General features: G+C 36.8%; 1 protein-coding gene across 2 annotated transcripts; it reads right to left on the minus strand.

Moving 5' to 3' along the window:
• Positions 1-216: 216 nt before the first annotated feature.
• LOC111610257 (fibrous sheath CABYR-binding protein-like) lies at positions 217-15,724 on the minus strand. 2 transcript variants are annotated; one of them, XR_002753549.1, is made up of 12 exons: positions 15,457-15,724; positions 11,721-12,164; positions 6,923-6,970; positions 5,075-5,113; positions 4,607-4,939; positions 4,454-4,486; positions 4,262-4,327; positions 3,637-3,726; positions 3,138-3,227; positions 2,130-2,246; positions 1,518-1,632; positions 217-1,428 (listed from the first exon to the last, which is right to left on the minus strand). XR_002753549.1 is itself a non-coding variant. In XM_023343012.1 (12 exons), the coding sequence occupies exons 1-11, from the start codon at positions 15,499-15,501 to the stop codon at positions 1,570-1,572; spliced, it is 1,368 nt and encodes a 455-aa protein (XP_023198780.1). In that variant the 5' UTR covers positions 15,502-15,722; the 3' UTR covers positions 217-1,428; positions 1,532-1,569. The 2 variants fall into 2 exon arrangements, 1 of the variants encoding a protein (XP_023198780.1); XM_023343012.1 differs by having other exon boundaries at positions 1,532-1,632; positions 15,457-15,722.
• Positions 15,725-17,237: the final 1,513 nt, after the last annotated feature.

Below are 17,237 nucleotides of genomic sequence, written 5' to 3' on the forward strand. Positions count from 1 at the left end.
TGGGGAGAAGGTTTGGGGACAGTTGTCACCAAATATCAGTATCTTATCTGTTGGTAACACTTGTCTGGGTAACCTCTTGTTGGACAGAAAACATACAAATCAGCACATTAAAGTTTCAAATGAGAGTAGAATACACAAAGTTTCATACAATGTTTGTAGGCAGAGACGTGCTTCTTAAATGGTTGGTTGAGGTTAAGCTAGCAAGCCAACATCAAATCACTGAGTTATAACTTTTATTTCACAGATCAAGACAGCCCAACAATAACTCATAATGTACCAATTTTAACACAATTGTGTATGCATTACTCTGTGTATACAAAATGAATTATGAAATTCATTTTGATATTCAATGTTCTGTTCAATATCAAAGCTTGCTCTTTACAATGTAGCTTTGTAACATTAACAGTGGCACTTTGTCAAGACAGTGAACAATGGTAAACAGAAAAGGAAATGAATTTGTGAATTTTTGAAGTATGGTTCTATTAAAGGATATGAGCAGGAAATGAATTGCCCAAAGAAGACGATTCTTTTGCCATCTTTGTTTAGTGTAAACCCAAATTAGTTGCTCTCCAAGCTAAAGCTAACAGCTAGTTCAATAGTGGCCTACACCAAGGTGAAGTTCTGCTTTAAATCATTGACTTGGTTCACATTTGGCAGTTGTTTACACAAAGCCTGCTGTAAACAACTGCAAAAATTGAGGTGGGAAGTGATGCTTCACCAAATCCTTGGATGTACTATAGTCATGTTTCATGTACAGTCATGAAACATGACTATAGTAATGTTTTAAGTTAAGAACAAATCTTAAAACAATCCTGTTTTTTTCACACATTGTCTCATTCTATACTGTTATGACAGTATAGAATGAGACAAATATGTTAAAAATATGTTTTTAATAAAGTTACCCCAGTTTTAATTTTATTGGAAGGTTTATGTTTTGAAAAGAGAGTGGTAAGCTAAACAGGTGACATTCAAAAAACAGCAAAAAACAACACATCTCTGTCCAATAAACAAACTACAGACCCAATTATCAATGCTACAAGTCTACTGATATGCATAAAGTCTATGCACTGTGGAGAAAGATATTCTGGGAGACAGAAGATGCAAAAATATTTCTGCTGCTGATTGTCATGCCTTCAGCACCTTCTCCTGAACTACTATAGTCAAACTCATTTATACGTGATTTTGTTGCATAGCAAAGTATTTAAAAGAACCAAAGATGCTTTTCTTCATAGGTCTCAGCTGCTGTCGTGAGAGAAGCCATTTCTGCATGTTCACATCTGGTTTGATGTTTCAGCAGAGTACAGGACAGGAAAAGGCACTTCAAAGTGTGGATGCCCACTTCGATTTCCTGCCTGTTCTGCCTTAAGCCTTAAAAAATGAAAAGGTCTGGTTGACTCCCTGGAAAGCTTTGAGTCCTCCAACGGGAATCTGAAAGAGACAAAAGTTACAGGAGCATCATCATTAGTGAATAACTACAAATAAAGACAGAAAGGTGTTTTGAAAGATTTATTTCATACTTTTAGAGTCTTACACATAGAAAAAAGGTCCTCTGAGCTGTGTGCCTTGGCTTTAACCCTCAATGGAGACCTCAGGAACAATGTTTCCATTCTGTGTTATTTCCACTGAAAGCTCCTGCACCCATAGAGAATAAATTAATTTTGGTGAGCATGCTGTAAAACACAAATACAGAAAAATACATAAAGCCTTTTCCTCACTGTCTGAAGTTAAATCAGATTTTGTATTAGATCAGTTAGAATTACTGGTAACACTTTATTTGACAGGGTGTGGATAAGGCTAACATGACACTGTCATATACATGAAGGGGTCTTTATGAATGTTGTCATCAAGTGTCATTTGGTAAATAATGGCACTTTTAATGCAAAGTTGCTCTAAAACTTGCCTTGAAAGTAAATTAAAAGGGCCAACTTTGGATTGAAGTGTAATTATTTAGAAAATAATGCAAAGTTGGCACTTTTAATGGACTTTCAAAGCAGCTTTTAGAGCAACTTTGCATTAAAAGTGTCATCATTTACTGAATAACACTTCATGACACCTGATGAAGGTGGCACTTTCAAGAATCTGGAAACTGTTAGCAAGGATGAACCAGAATTATGCACAAATTTACTTACCACTCCACCAAGCTGCACAGCCTCAACAGGAAGCTGTCCCTGACATGGAACATCACAGTCTCCAGATTTCGCTTCTTCTGACAACACATCCAGACACTTTTGGTTGGCAGCAACAATCTAGAAAAGAAAGGAAACATGAAGTCCACGGACAAAGTGAGAACTTGACCATTTACACTTATTCTTCAAATTTACCTCCTTAAAAATGTGTTCTGTTTTTGTTCCACTTAAATGTTTCCAATCAGCAAACACATTTTAATTTTCTAAAAAGAGAGTAAATACAAGAACCCTTTCTTAAATGATGATTTAATTTTTTAAACTCCAATAATCCATTTTTACCGGTTCCTGCATTGATGTGGAGGAACTATTGACCACCCTTCTTTGCAAAATTGTTTCAGTTAATTCACATTTTATAGTTTTAAGCCACGGTGTCTCATGAGATTTAAGTCCACTGCAAAATTGTCTTGTTTTTTGGGGTGCACTTTCTGCTGCTTCTCCTGTCTCATTGTGCTGATGTAATTTCACGTTAACTTGTTTAAGTGGCTTGTGTAATGAGACTTGCATGTTTTTTTGATTGGGGCATAATGTGTTGCTTTCTGAGTTGTTGTTTTTTTTTTACCCTTCTTCATGTTTAAAGTCTGGTTCTGTTTTTGTAATTTCTCAATTCTACTAATTTGACATTAATCAAGCCAGTGTGTGGCTCATAAATGTAAGTAGTCATAGATAATAAAAAATTTAACAAGACGTGTAATTAGATTTTTATGCAGGGCCACATTAATTAGATTTGCTGTTTCTTAATAAATAAAATTCTCTTTTTTTAAAATTCTTATTTGTAGCTCATCTAACAAAATAAAATTGGTAGATGATATGAAACATTTAAGTGTGGACAAAAAACAACAAATATTTGTTTTCTTCTGGCATTGTGGAACAAATGATTAAGTGTATTGCTGCAGTAGGAGTAAATGAAACATTAGCATATTTTCATATATATATAAATGTTGCAGTGTCCACCTCCCCTGCAGGAGCAGCAGACTCTGTTTCAGGATGTGCAGGAGTAGCTTCTGTTTGGGTGATAAAAGTGTCCCCTGTTCCCTTAGCTTCCTGAATGTCAAAAAAGAAGAAAATGCATTTAAAAAAAGGAGAAAGAACAGGTCACAAAATGTCCAGCTGATAAGTTAACCTTGACATAAAAGTAGGGATCTACTGAGCAAGAAGCCCATTGTATTTGTCTTTTTTGAACTTTTAGATGAGTTTTAGACTCTTTTTGCTTTGCTTTTGTTTATTACAATTTTTATCTAACTATGAAAAACAATAAGAAGCTCCCCAGATATCAGACCACGAATAGCTGAAATTGTAAGTAATAGTAAAATAAACAAGGCTGTAAATGTTCTACTGCAGTTTTCCGAACATATTGTTATAAACATACCGCCCAGGAACTACTATTCCAAAATCTTTCCAGTTATTCATGACCAACAAGCATAAAGTAAAGAGGATTTTGTACAAATCCCACCTGCTGCACAACAGCAGATGTTGAAACATCCTTCGCTGTTGACACAGATTCAGTAACAGCTAATTGTTGGAGCAGCAGGTCAGCAGTTCCCTGAGTGACAGAAGGAAAACATGAGAAAGGATTGTTTCCTATCTTCAAAACTATACAGCAATCAAAAACCAGTTGATTGTAATTTCATTGATTACCAAATACAATAGAACAGAATGAAATGGTGTTTCCATGATGTAACACTTTTTAGTTGAAAAATCATTTAAAAAATAAGCACAAATAAACAAAAACATAAGTGTGGTAATAGTGCATTTCATTATTTTAACAGTTTGAGGCAGTCGGTATGTAGCAGTCTGATTCTTCAGGTTTTGTTGCTTTGGATGTGATGGTATGAATACAGTTTTGTGCTAATATTGTAAACCTCAATTGTCCAAGCTCACAGCCTTTAAGGGGATCCGGTCGCCAAGGTGATGGAGATGTTAGTTCAGATATTGACTGATTGTAGACTTTAAAAGTCGGGAGGTCAGTAACCAAGCTCAGTGATGCCATAAAATTAGCAGCTCAGACATAAAAACAATATAATTACTATCAAATTAACATTTCTTGACATATGTTGTTAATAAACTCTTGGTTATACCTCTGTTTGTTCAACAACAGGAGGGTCAGCTTCATCCAGAGGAGCTTCAGTGATTGTATGTAGTACCTGATGAGATAAAAGGCTGACATGTTACAATTTAACAAAGCAACTGCATTTAGTAAAGTGTAATTATTAATATCTACATAATGTTATTGTTGTTTCTTAAAGTGGAGTAAATAATAAGGTTCTTACTGCTGGGATTTCCACAGGTGGGCCAAGAGCATCCTGATGTAGTCAGACAAAACACAGATAAGTCTATTGTTGACTTTGAGGAAGTAGTTACGCTGACATAAAGAAACACTACACAATGAATTAATTATATAAGATTTAGATGAAATTATTAACCTCTATGGCTGCAACAGACTGGACACTGAGTGCAGCTGAGTCTTCCAGTTTTTCCTCCCCATCCTCAGGTGGCTCTGCAGGCTCCAGTGTTTCTATGACAACTTCCACCTCTGATCCAGTATCAGATTCTGTTTTTTCTGCAGCATGTTCTACGTCAGCAGGACTTTGGTCACTGGTAAGATCTTCTACCACCGGTTCTTCAGCTTGTTCCTTAACCGACTCTAATATGGTTACTTCTTCAGTGATGGACACTTCTAGTTCCTCCTTGGTCTCAGTGTCTTCTTCTGCCAGGGTCACATCTTTCTCAGAGTCTGCCTCGCAGACATCCTGGGTCTGCAAAGTTACGACACAAAACATGCAACATTAATCTAGAGAACAAAAAGGGTCCCAAGGAATACTGACTTTTTGTTATAGACATAATTGGATTATATTGCACTACCAGAACTTCTGGGGTCATAAAAAACGTACCTGACCCATCTCTGTCTGTGTGTCTTCATTGTCTTCTGTCTAGATAAAATACAAAATACACTTTTAGTTAAAATACACTTTTATAATAAGATGGTTACATATATGAATAAATCCATCAACAGATTCACAGATGAAAAACACACAATTTAAAACAATTGAGTATGTGCTCAGGAAGATCCAACTAAACAGACTCACATTAAAAACTTTATGAATTTACACCACCTTCACAGCTATTTTATAGTAATAGAGACTTTTTAGTAGCACTTCTAACACTTATCTAGTTGTTCATGCTGATTTATTGGTCACCTTGTAAAAGAAAAGTGCCAGATTACTGAATTAAGATCATACTACAGCAACATCTTGTCTTGTTTTTCAACCATTTTGTTATAGACTTACTGCTGTGTTGTTCAATTTTATTTATGCTTTACCTTTGTTATTCTATTTCTGTTTCTGTCATGCTTGCTGTATATTAGATTAGTCTTTCCTTAGCTGTTTATTTACTTATGTTTAGATCTCAATGTAATTTTTCATCCTTTTGCATTTAGTTTATTCTTTAATTGCCAGACGTATGTTTCGCTCTTTCCAGGATATTATTACTCCTCCTCTCTCCCTCAACTTACCTCTCTTGTCTCCACCCTCAGCTGCACCCTCTTACTAATCAGTCATCTGTCACTTGTTAGTAATCAAACTCTTCAGTATTGAATCTTCCCTCTCTCTTTCACTTCTTAATGGATTCTTTTGTTTGGTCTCCTGCTTATACTCCTTGTCCTCTAATTTGATCCTGTAGTGTCTGATCACTGTGGGACTCTTTGTAAATGTATATTAATATTAAAAAAACTTTACCTTCCATCTCCTTTTGTGCATAAACTACAATATCACTACAACTTTAGCTTCTACTCATATAACCTCACATTTGACTCTAGTACACACTTTGCAAAGCAGAGGACTTCATAATCATCTTAGTGACTGCAAGGTGTCCGTGTTCTGTGGATCGTAACCAAGCAGATATCTATTCCAGCATTATGCTCTACAGTTGGCATGTGCTCTCCCAGAGGTCTTGTTGCTTATATACTTGCAACTTACTTTGTTGCCATATTCTTTTTAGAGAAAAGTTTTTCCCATAATAACAATTCCAAACAAGATATACTTTCTCAGTCTTTTTCTGAATATATTGCCCTGAAACTCAAAATGTAGCACGCTGCACATGCAACACTAACCCAATTAGAGTATTGGATTTGATTTTGGAATTCCTTTGAGAAATTAAAGGTGAATTTGCTTGGAGGGCGAAAAAAAAAGCCTGTCTATCAAGTTGATTGGCAGAAACAATTGTTCCCCTATGATTACTGCTGACTTCTTTCCGCCTTGGCATTGAGTTAAAACACACCTGTTTGCTCCACAGCAGTGAACTGCCAAAACTCCTACTCCTGAAAAGATCCTTACACATACTGAAGATAAATTTAAAAATTGTTTCTTTAGGCAGCACCCGGTTGAAACCTTCACTCTGAAGTCCTGTGGAAGCAGCAAAGAGTCTTTTGCATGACTTTAGCTGTTACAAGGGTTGTCTGATTTGAGATTTGCTTTACAATGTTTACTTAAAACAAAAAGAAATGTAAAATGTAGAACACAGTATTTTAAACCATTAAGAATTTGTGGTTCTTTAGGAGGAGCTGACTTATAAAAGGCCTCAGGTTGGCGTCAGTTTAAAGGTGTCAAAACCTGCTTCACTCAGGTGCTCACCTGCCTAATCTGCCTCTGGCTTAAAACAAGAAGACATATGGTTGATTCAAGTTACAGTCAGGGGCAAAGCAAAGTGTTTTAGGTAAAAATGAAAGTTTAAATTAGATTTACTTCAGCTTCTACAGCAACCACGACTGGAGCCTCATCTGGGGTTGTAACCTGTGAAGAAGAAGAGGTTAAAAATGTTATTCTTACGTCAACAAAACAAAAAAACACCTAAAGATAAAGAGTGCTTCTTAACAAGCATGTCAAGCTGTTCACCAAAACTGCCTCATTCTCTGCAGCTTACCTCTTGCCTAAAAATTGAAAGGTCAAGCTTTAGGAGGGACACACACTGGACTTTTAAAAATGTACCCAAAGCAAAACGGGCTTCTAAACATTTTGTCAGCCTGGAGGCATTTAACAGAAAATAAATATCCCAGTGAGAGCCTGATCAGGTTTTCTGTGGCCATACCAGGAAATGCATGCCAGAAGTAGCTTGTAAACTTGGGCTCACAGTTCTGCAGTAATGCAAACAGCCAGTGAACTTTTTCTTTAGGTGCTTTGTGTGTGATCAGCGCAACAGTTTGGAAAAAGGGGAGGAACGTCCTACGACCTACATGAAAATCTCGCAACCAACTGGATTGTTGGAAGCAGTTACTCCCTCTCTTCACTCCTTGGTATTTTTCAAGTCAGATCTTTAAAACTGTCTTTGCCATCAACTCAGTTTTTCCATTTCAATAATCTTACAGCATATGTTATCCTCATTCATCATTCTGCATGATCACATGACGACCTAGATATGCTGTAATGTACAATTTTTAAGATTTTTAAAAGTGTGAAATGCAGAAATCCAAAACATTTCTGGCACAACTTACTGAGAGGATTGGTCTATTAATAAAGTTATTTTTCTGCACTTCAAGTGTTGCTGCTCTCTTCACCTTAGGGATGTGTTAAATGCACCCCAGGGTTTGCCAAGCTAAATCTGTAAATTACTTTTAATTAAGTCTCAAATTTTAACATTTGTTCATTAATTGCTTCCTCCATCACACCACTTCTTTTATTTCAAGACTACTACTTTTATTTTAGGTTTTATTTTCGCTCTTTGTTAAAACACAAATGTCACCGACTCCCAAGAAACTACAATAAACCAACTTCAGCTGAGGAATTGTGCTCTATGACAGAACTGCAAAGACCTTAAGCCAGGTTAAGAAACAGCCCTGTCGGAAATATTTAAAATCAGAAAAAGCCTCCGATCCAAATCTCAGAAAAAAAAATCCTTCTGAATCTAGTCTAGTAGTTTCTTTGGGGCATCAAAAATAAAATATTTGTGGTAGTTAATTACTTCCAGCTCAGTTGTCATGAACAGTAATACGAGGTGGCTTAAAAATAGGGATATTCGAAGTTTGCTAATAAAGGTTATTGTAAAGAGTGCTTGAAAGCGCTAATGGTAAGGAACCAAGAGTGGAAAAGAAGTAGAGCCAAGAGTCAGAGCTAATAAAAAACAAAACAAGAAGATAAACCTACATTTAAATACCTCAAAAATATTAAGCAAGTCAATCTTGCTTTATAAACTATATTATTGACTAACCAAGTTCTAAAATTGTATCAATAATGATCTTAAGAGGGAATTAGAAATCCTTAGATTTAACTTTCTTTTTACTTGCAGAAACCCATCTGACCTCCACAGAACAAAAATAGGCAACATCTTCTTAAATTCTTAGCATTTTTACAAGAATATGAGACATTTTTAATATCAAGATAGTTGATAAATTCTATTCCAAACAGAGTCTGGAGAATGTAACCCACTGAGGTACCTGGTGTTTTTTTTAGAGAGTACTAACAAAAAATTGCCAGATGAGAAGAGAAGCCAGCCAGGCCTTTCAATTTCCTAATAGCCGTCACCTAAATGATCACTGGGGCGGCATCCACTGTGCAGCCAAGTGTGTTGAGCCATACTGGCAATCACAGAGAGATGCTCATGAATATTGAAAACCTTCATACTCTGATGATAAATAATTTAGCATTACCTTGTGCCAGTTCTTTTTCTAAATGTAGGACAAGTTTACTGTACGAAATATCCTCCAAGTTGTCATGTACAAAGACCAGCTTTCATCAAATCATTTAAATCTGCAAGTAAAGTCCTTCTCCAGAAAAAAGGACCTAGAAAGCAAAATGAACTTACAGTTAAGATAAAGAGAACTCCAGCTAAAATGTTAATCCAAGATATAGGTAATATGATGAACAGAGAGCAAAAGGGAAGGAAGAAAGTGATAAGGTGATCTTTAAGTCAGTTTTAGAGATCCTGCTAAACATGCACTCTATGCAAAGCTATAGCTGAATCCCTCCAGCTACTATAACTAGAGGAACACTATGTTCTGATCTACAGTAGATACACACGCAGCCTCTGTGAAATTTGTCCCAAACTGAAACTGTCAGGAGTAGCTTTAAACAAAGTTTGAAAAGAGAGGGAAGAATTATTTTAACTTTAAGACGGATGTAAAGATGACGTTGCCGAATATGGGAGTGAAGGATGCAGGCAAATAGAGAATAGCAGTGAGAGACCAAACTAGGGAGGAGTGGCGAACAGAAGTATGATAGGAAAAAGAGGTACAAAATGTTCAGCTCAAGCACAAGCTCCATCTTTAGCTGCTTCAGGCAGCAGCGAACAGAAACACCCGACTCAGCAGCTGTGTCTAATCAAGAAGAGGCGTATGCTCACCTGAAACTCAGCGGCTTCTAGATAGAATCAGTTTTGTCTCACCAATTTATGTCTGTGCTGATTCTGCATTAAGCTTGTTCTCTGAGTAAACTTTGGCAAAGTGCCTTATGGGGATATTTTTGTCCAAAAATGTAATGTCCGAAATATAGGTCAAATTGGAATTACCCTCTGGAATTAATAAAGTTTTTGTAAATGGAGTTTGAAAATCTCAGAAACTGTCAAAACTTCTGCAATTGGGAAGATGATTTGTGACTTATTAGTACATCTGTTGAAAATAATTTGTGTCTGTAGAAATTATTTGAATTTGTGATTCATCTTTGTTCTGTTTGTCAAGACACAAAGTTGCATCTGTTTTTGAAGCATCTGCCTTCTGCATGTTAATAATGAGTTTGAGATTTTTAAATAAACTTAAACTGATCAGACAGGAACCAATCAAACTGGTCAATTAGAAGACTGATTGTTTTGTTGTATTAAAAAATAAATTATGTCAAACATACCATTATTGGCCACGTCATCAGGAACGCCATTTTGTTGACACAAATAGCAAATCAACCAATCACAACAGTAACTACATCCTACGACTACTACTTCCTGAAGCCTAAATTTAACATCGGAACGGGGAAAGGAAAGGGATTTAACTAATCTCTTGGGTTTACAGAAAATGGTTCAGTAAATAAAATCTAATCTGCAAGCAGCAGTTCTGTTGACATCAGAGGTTAGAAGATGTGCATGCTGCTTCGATACAGCAAAGCAGAAAAGAAATGATAGCTCAAACAAAGTTACAGCCATGGTGAGGTGAATATCAGCTTTGAACACAAAGAATGTTATGATTTAAAATTAAATAACAGAAAAACGATTGACAGTAACAAAGAAGAAGAATGTGTTTAAAATGTTTAAACTCTGCAAACCCCCTTTTTACAAGATGACAGAGGAAACACAAAAGTTTACTGTATCTAGTATCAGTAATTTATATTTTTTTATTGAAAACCTGCAGGTATGATTTAGCCGATAAATCCAGAACACGCTTCCTGCAACTGGGTAAAAATAAAACTCCTTCACACCCTTCTTGTCTATATGTCAAAAAGCAAAATATACATCTGCCTCTCATTCACTCATGAACAATTTTCATTTTAAAGTCACTGATTCTGCCTATTAAGTGGTGAAAACACCGTTCACTGCTGCAAGCTGCAAACCTCTCCTTTATTTTCCGCCTGTTTCCTAAATGGAACATGTTGTTCTCCCTGCTTCACAGCCTCCATCATCTGCCTCCCTCCTCCACTGACCCTGCTGCTGCACATTTGCCCTCTCATATTCCATAAACTCCAAAATTTATAAAAACAATCCTTAGAGCATGCATGTGATAAAGCTTGTGTGCAGTAAATGCCACAAAAGACCCAAAAGATACAGATACATCCTAAATCTGATGTAACTTCAAAGTCCATCAGTTTCTCTTTGGTATTTTGTTGTTTACCATCCATCTTCTTTTCTGCCCTCACATTTCATAGTGACAGGCATATCGTATAGGCATTAATCTTATCAATGTGTTAATCTTATTGGTTTGGTTGGAGTTCAGTATCTTAACAAGAAACAAAAATGATGATAAAAGAGCAGCTAAAGTACAGAGAAAAACTTTCAAAGACTTTCAGAAAGTCTTGAGACCTGTTAATCAAGACAGTTTTGAGAGAAAAACAAGTCAAGCTTCTTTGCAAGCAAAATGCAATAAGTGCCAAAGCAAAACAGAACAAAAAGAAAGTAAATTGACAGAAAGCTGGCCTGACTATAATGCACCAGGAACATAATAACTGTCTATGTGTTAACACAAACTAGCTGACATTCAGTCAAAAATAACAAACAAAGTCATTACAGAGGAAGGATGGCAAAAGTATGTGAATGCACATCTGTCCCGACTGGTTCCTAAATTTGGCTACTATTACATCTTGATGCCAACCATCAGGCACACAACACTCAAAAACTATTTCTTATCAAACTGTCAGGTGCTGCTAATGGTTTCTAATGCATCTCCATGCTCTGTAAGATGCTCCAGTAACTGCAAGTAGAACACCCTTAGAGAGTCTCCTCTAGACGTAAAAGTTTCTTGCAAATCGAATCACTTTAATAAATGGAACTGCTATTCATTTGTACCAAGTTATGTGCAAATCGGACCATTCCTTCAGAACATGTAGATGAAAAAAGAAATGATTTAATTACCTCAGAGACACTCTCTGTTTCAGAAACAGGAACCTCAGCCTCTTTCGCCAGATCAGTTTCAACTGTAGAGGGTTCTGCTGGAGGAATACTTTCAACTGCTGCTTCTTTGGCGACACGTGCTGGACCTTCAACTTCATCCCCCACTCTGGATTCCAGCTCCACAGTAGCCTGCTCCAACAGCACACCATCATCTGCTGCAGCTACCTCAACCACGAAGGCCTCTGCTGCTTCTTCTTTCACAACAGGCTGTGGTTCAAATTTTGGAGGTTCCACTGCAGGGGCAGAAATGGGAATGACCTGTGGGGGCTTTTCTCGAGTGGGTGGTGAAATTTTAGCTGCTTTTTTGGGAGTTGCTGTAGGGGGCGCACTAATGGCAATCCCTGAGTTGGATTTGATTGGTGGATTGGCTGCATACTGCTCCTCAAGTGCTCTCCTCTGGGCTTGCTGCAACAAGGAAAAACAGAAAAAAATAAAATCACACATCAATGTTAACCACTAATGACTCAATACCAAACAAGCATGCTTAAGATGAGTTTTGATCTTTATCGGAACAGATATATTCATTTTTATGCATTTGATAATGATGTAGCTATATAACTATCCTTATATACTTGACTAACTATTAAACTATTTCACATTTTGTCATGTTACAACCACAAAATCCAATCAATTCATTGGGATTGTAGGTGATGAACTAATACGAAGAACATGAAAACTGTGATAAAGAAACAAAATCATAGTTTTCAAAATTCTGACAACTCTAAATAAAATCCACTGCAACTAATTGTCTCCAGATATTTAGTAAATGTAGTCTGCTTGTGTGTAATTTACAGTAGTCTCAGAATAAATCAGAGAACATTACTGATCAAAAAGAGCCATGCATGCCAAGGAACAGATAGGCCAGGAATGAAAATGTGTACAAGTTTAAAACAGAGTCGGTCATAAAACAATTTCCAAACAATTATTTGATGCCTTTATCAATAATTTATGTGAAAATAGAAAGAGTGTAACTGCAAATATACCAAGACATGACTGTCCACCTAAAATGACCGGCAAGCAATAATAAAGCATTTATTAAAATAGCATTCAAGAGGTTCACAGTAAATACTGAGGACCTGCAACCTGTCAACAGCACAACTGTGAATCTGTCACACATAATCCCAATAAAACCCAGTAAAGTTTACAGTTGTAATGTAATGATATGGAAAACATTACTGTTTTTGCAAGGTGTTTCTAATGACAGATAGACATAAGGCCTGATACAATACCTCATGGGATTTTAACTGGTTTTTACTTTTAAATGCCGTTAAAAAGCTTGATGTTATTGGCAAACTGTAGCTCATCCTAGCGCCTACAGGAATACCAGACATGCCATACTTGCCAGGTTCAACATATTTTTCAGCTTTGGACAAAACCCCCTCGAGCTTTAGTGGAGATTTTAGGAGGGCAGACCACTGGAGGGAGGGGGCAACTGGGACTGGACCCAACAAGGCTAGTTAGATAATGGGAGCTAATTAGTTGAATCAGAACAGTCCTGACAGGTCTGGTGAAGCGGGAAAAGAAACCGTACGAGTCAGCAGCACTGATGGGTGCCCCGCGGGCCAGACAGTGGGTCTAATCACTTCATAATCAGGTTAGAATCACTCCCCAAAAATGCTTTTGTTAGGCCAACAGCCAGCTTTGCATTGCTAGACCTGTGGTGCAAGCCAAAAGTGCCTGGGTGTGTGTGGGGGTGTACTGTATATGTCCTGTCCGTCCAAACACCATCAAAACAAGGCCTCTGTTGCTGATGTCCATACAAAACTTGATATTTAGCAGCCCACACTTCCCTGGGCACAGGAGAAAGACAATTTATAAAGAACCAAATTTAGAGAACAGAAATAGACACACATCAGTCAGGGTTCTGATTTCTCTAAGGCGACTAGTGATAACACAAAACTGAAGTGACTTAAGGAGACCATTTTATCTAACTGTCAATAGTGGACTCTGAAAACCAATGAGATTATGCACATTCCAACCTGGCAAAACCTTTGCAGGCCATTCCTACAGTCAACACATCATCAAAACCAGCCCTGTGATGCTGAGAGGAGCAGACTCCAGCTAAAGATGGCAGATTTGGGCAACAGAGCTTATCTGGGTTGTCTCACCTGCTGGAAAGCCTGGTAAAACATCTGTGGTTTATTCTTTTACTTAACAGAGAGAATACACATTGATAACAATTAAAAACATGACCTAGAGTTAGCTAACGGTTATTCTTTGTCTGTTGTCCATAGACAGGTTTCACAGGTTCTAACTGGTGATTGGCAAGGTCAATTAATGAAAAAAAGAGATTGTTTTCCAAATCATTAAATGAACCAAAGTAAATAACTGTAAACCAAACATCAACAAACAGCATGTACATTTTTGGGGTTTATTAACAGCCAGTGGCTGCTTTGAAGCATACATAAGGATAATCTTATAATTTCTTCATTTTCCGATGGAATCCAAATTACCTCTATGAAGGAAACTGCAACACATTTGTTTCTTACCTAAGGGTAATAGATCCCAAAAAAACAAAAAAGGGAAAATCTTATTGCCCCCCCCCCCCCCCCCCCCCCCCAAAAAAAAACAGATTAGTGCATCTCTAGTACAAAATCCAAAAATCTAATTCTGACATTTAAAAGGCTTCTAAATCAAGTGTGAAACATTGTAATTAGTTAAAGAAATGTCTTTATAATTACATTACAGACAGGATAAACTGCATAAAGGAGTGAAAAATGTTATGATACCAAAAGACCAGTTGGTACAAACAAAACTGGTTTTAATAGTTTCTTTAATTAATGATGCAAAATTGTTTAATTTGATATTTACAGCAGAGTGGATTCCAGTCCACTGCTGCTTTTACAAAAAATTATGTATACAAAAACTTTTCCTTTGGGTAATAACAGTCTCTTCTCTCATTTCTTTAGATTATAAAAAGTTATTTTGTTGGTTACAAAATTGGTAAATATTTTTCATAACAATGAACAATAGTGAATGTAAAGGAAAACGCTAAATGTTTGCATATAAAAAGATTTTCATGGTTTCAAAGTAAACCTTTGCCCTTCACGAAAATGGAGCTTCTGTGTTACTTTCTCGCTCACACAGATCTCCACTCTGCCACACCCACTCATTTCCTTTGAGCGTTCCGTGTTCAAAAATAGTTTTACCCCAGACACAAGAGAAATAGAAAAGGAGATGGAACCGTATAAATTAGTGAGTTACTTATATTAAGACAACAATATGAGTTCTGTGTTGGGTTGTTGCTGATTTTTCTGTAATTTATTCTTTCTCACGTGTTTTAGAAAGTGCTGTCCAGTTGTAAAATAAAACAAAATATATAATAGTTGAATTATGTTAATCTCTCTCGTGACTTTGAAAATGTCAAGAAGTAATCTCCCCATCTTAAACAAAATGGTTGAATATGGCTATATTAGATTTTGAAAAATAAAATCTACTTAGGTTAAGTGTGGTTATCTTTTGGTTCAGTGAAATTTAAGCATATACATTTTAGTTTTTTCCACCTCTACCTTCTTTCTGCAGTTTTATGCTAAACCCGAACCTCAAAATAAGCCGTCAAACAGTCAGCATTGTTTGTGTTTTCATTTGCTTATAATAAAAAATTTCACGAGAAGACACAAAGAAACGCACAGTGTCACTACTCTTGCAGAGTAGATCTGTTTTGCTAACAATAAAAAGTGCGCCTGTCACCACTCACCACCCTCCTCATGCGTCGCTTGTTCTTCTTCCTCTTGCTTGGCATTTTGGGCGCGCTGCTGGAAAAACTCAAAAAGACTGAAAGGAGTGAAACGGGCAGCAAGGCAGAGAGAGCAATGTGGATGTCTATAAAGCCTCCTATTTCCCCCCTTTTACCTTTGCGCCGAACCTATAGGCGGACTGGGATGGAAGATGGGAGGGGGGCGTGTAGAGGCAGAGAGCGACAGCAAAAAGACGCGCGCATGCGCTCCGCTGCTGTGTCACATGGCTGGATGAGCGCTGGACGACCTATCTAGATTTTGGACGGTAAGTTACGTTATGTAAGAGCTCCATCAAAGCACAGAGAGAACGACAGAGAGGTCTACTGGCTTGGGACGCTTTTTGGCTCACGTTTTAGGTCTTCTGGTGCATTGATGTTTTGTCAGCCACGCTCAGTCAGAATCATGAGAAGACATTAACTAAACACAGTCCTCCAGAGAAATTAGAATGTGCAACTACAAACAGAGTTTTGAATGGATTGAAATCATAAAGCAAAAGAATAGAAGGCATTGTTTGATGCTGGGAACACAAAGAGAGAAAACTCGCCCGCTGGACTCCAGAAGCTGTGAGGACCCATTGTCTGAAACTTCTTGGGCAGCAGGGAATGTATGCTTATTACATGAAATGAATGCTCTTTTGTGTTGGCCACATTTAATGGCTTTTACTTAAAAGCCCTAAAATAAACGTATTTTGTATTGCAGTTATAATCTTTCTCTAAGAAAAATTCAAAATCTGACTTTTAATCAAAGTATAGGGTATACAGGGTGTTCAATTATTAGAACAATCCCTAATAAAATTTATGTAATACAAGCTTATTTTATTTACACTTTTTAAAAAATGGATGACTGTTGCTTCACCAAGCTTTTCTCATCTGGATAAAGACCCAGTTTTCTACCAGTACACTGAAAATTGGTCATCAGCAGGATAAAAGTCTGATTATGGCCAAAGCAACACAGATCTATACTGGCAGAGCCAAAACTCTATCAAGGTTTGATAGCTAGAATTTTCACTCTGACTTTATGCAACTGCAATAGAAGACTATTTTATCTGAAAGTTTTTTTTTTACACATCTTTACCGAGAGCATAGATAAACAATAAATTTGTGGATTCTTTATTTCCCAGGTGTTGTTGGACATAGTCATTTGACATTTATACCGTGTGGCAGTTTTGCCTGTGGGCTGGAAACTTAATTTTCTCCTTCAATGTCATTGAATGCGTATCAGTTATGTGCAGTGACTCCAACCTGAAGCTTCAGTTCAGGATGAACATTATGATCACTGGCTAATTGAAGAATAAATACATTTTTGCCCTGTCTATTTTCTCTATTGGCTTTCTCTATTACAACTACAACGATTATAATAAAGTTGGTCCTATTACTCTGGCTTATATTTTAAGTTTTGCTTTATGTTGTATATATGTAAAATGTTATCTATGCAAATTCAGTCAATGTTTTGAAACATGCACCAAGCTTTTGTGGATTTCCTCTTTCTTATTGATTCAGAAATGTATATCTGGCCTTTACAGATTCACGTAGATTCATTTCTTATGTTTTGTGATGCAGTTACATGTTTTCGTGTCATTTAAAGTATGCAAATGTAACCGGTCTGCAGTTCACCTCAAAATGCTGACGTGGATTGTTTTCTTTGTTAGGACGTGATCAATCATCGTTGTTGGCTGTATTTTACTCAGCAGATGACATGTCAACTTTGAATACTTTAAAAAAGGAAAAACTTCAGATTACTT

The sequence above is a fragment of the Xiphophorus maculatus genome, chromosome 12, assembly GCF_002775205.1.
Source record: "Xiphophorus maculatus strain JP 163 A chromosome 12, X_maculatus-5.0-male, whole genome shotgun sequence".
Lineage (NCBI taxonomy): Eukaryota > Metazoa > Chordata > Actinopteri > Cyprinodontiformes > Poeciliidae > Xiphophorus > Xiphophorus maculatus.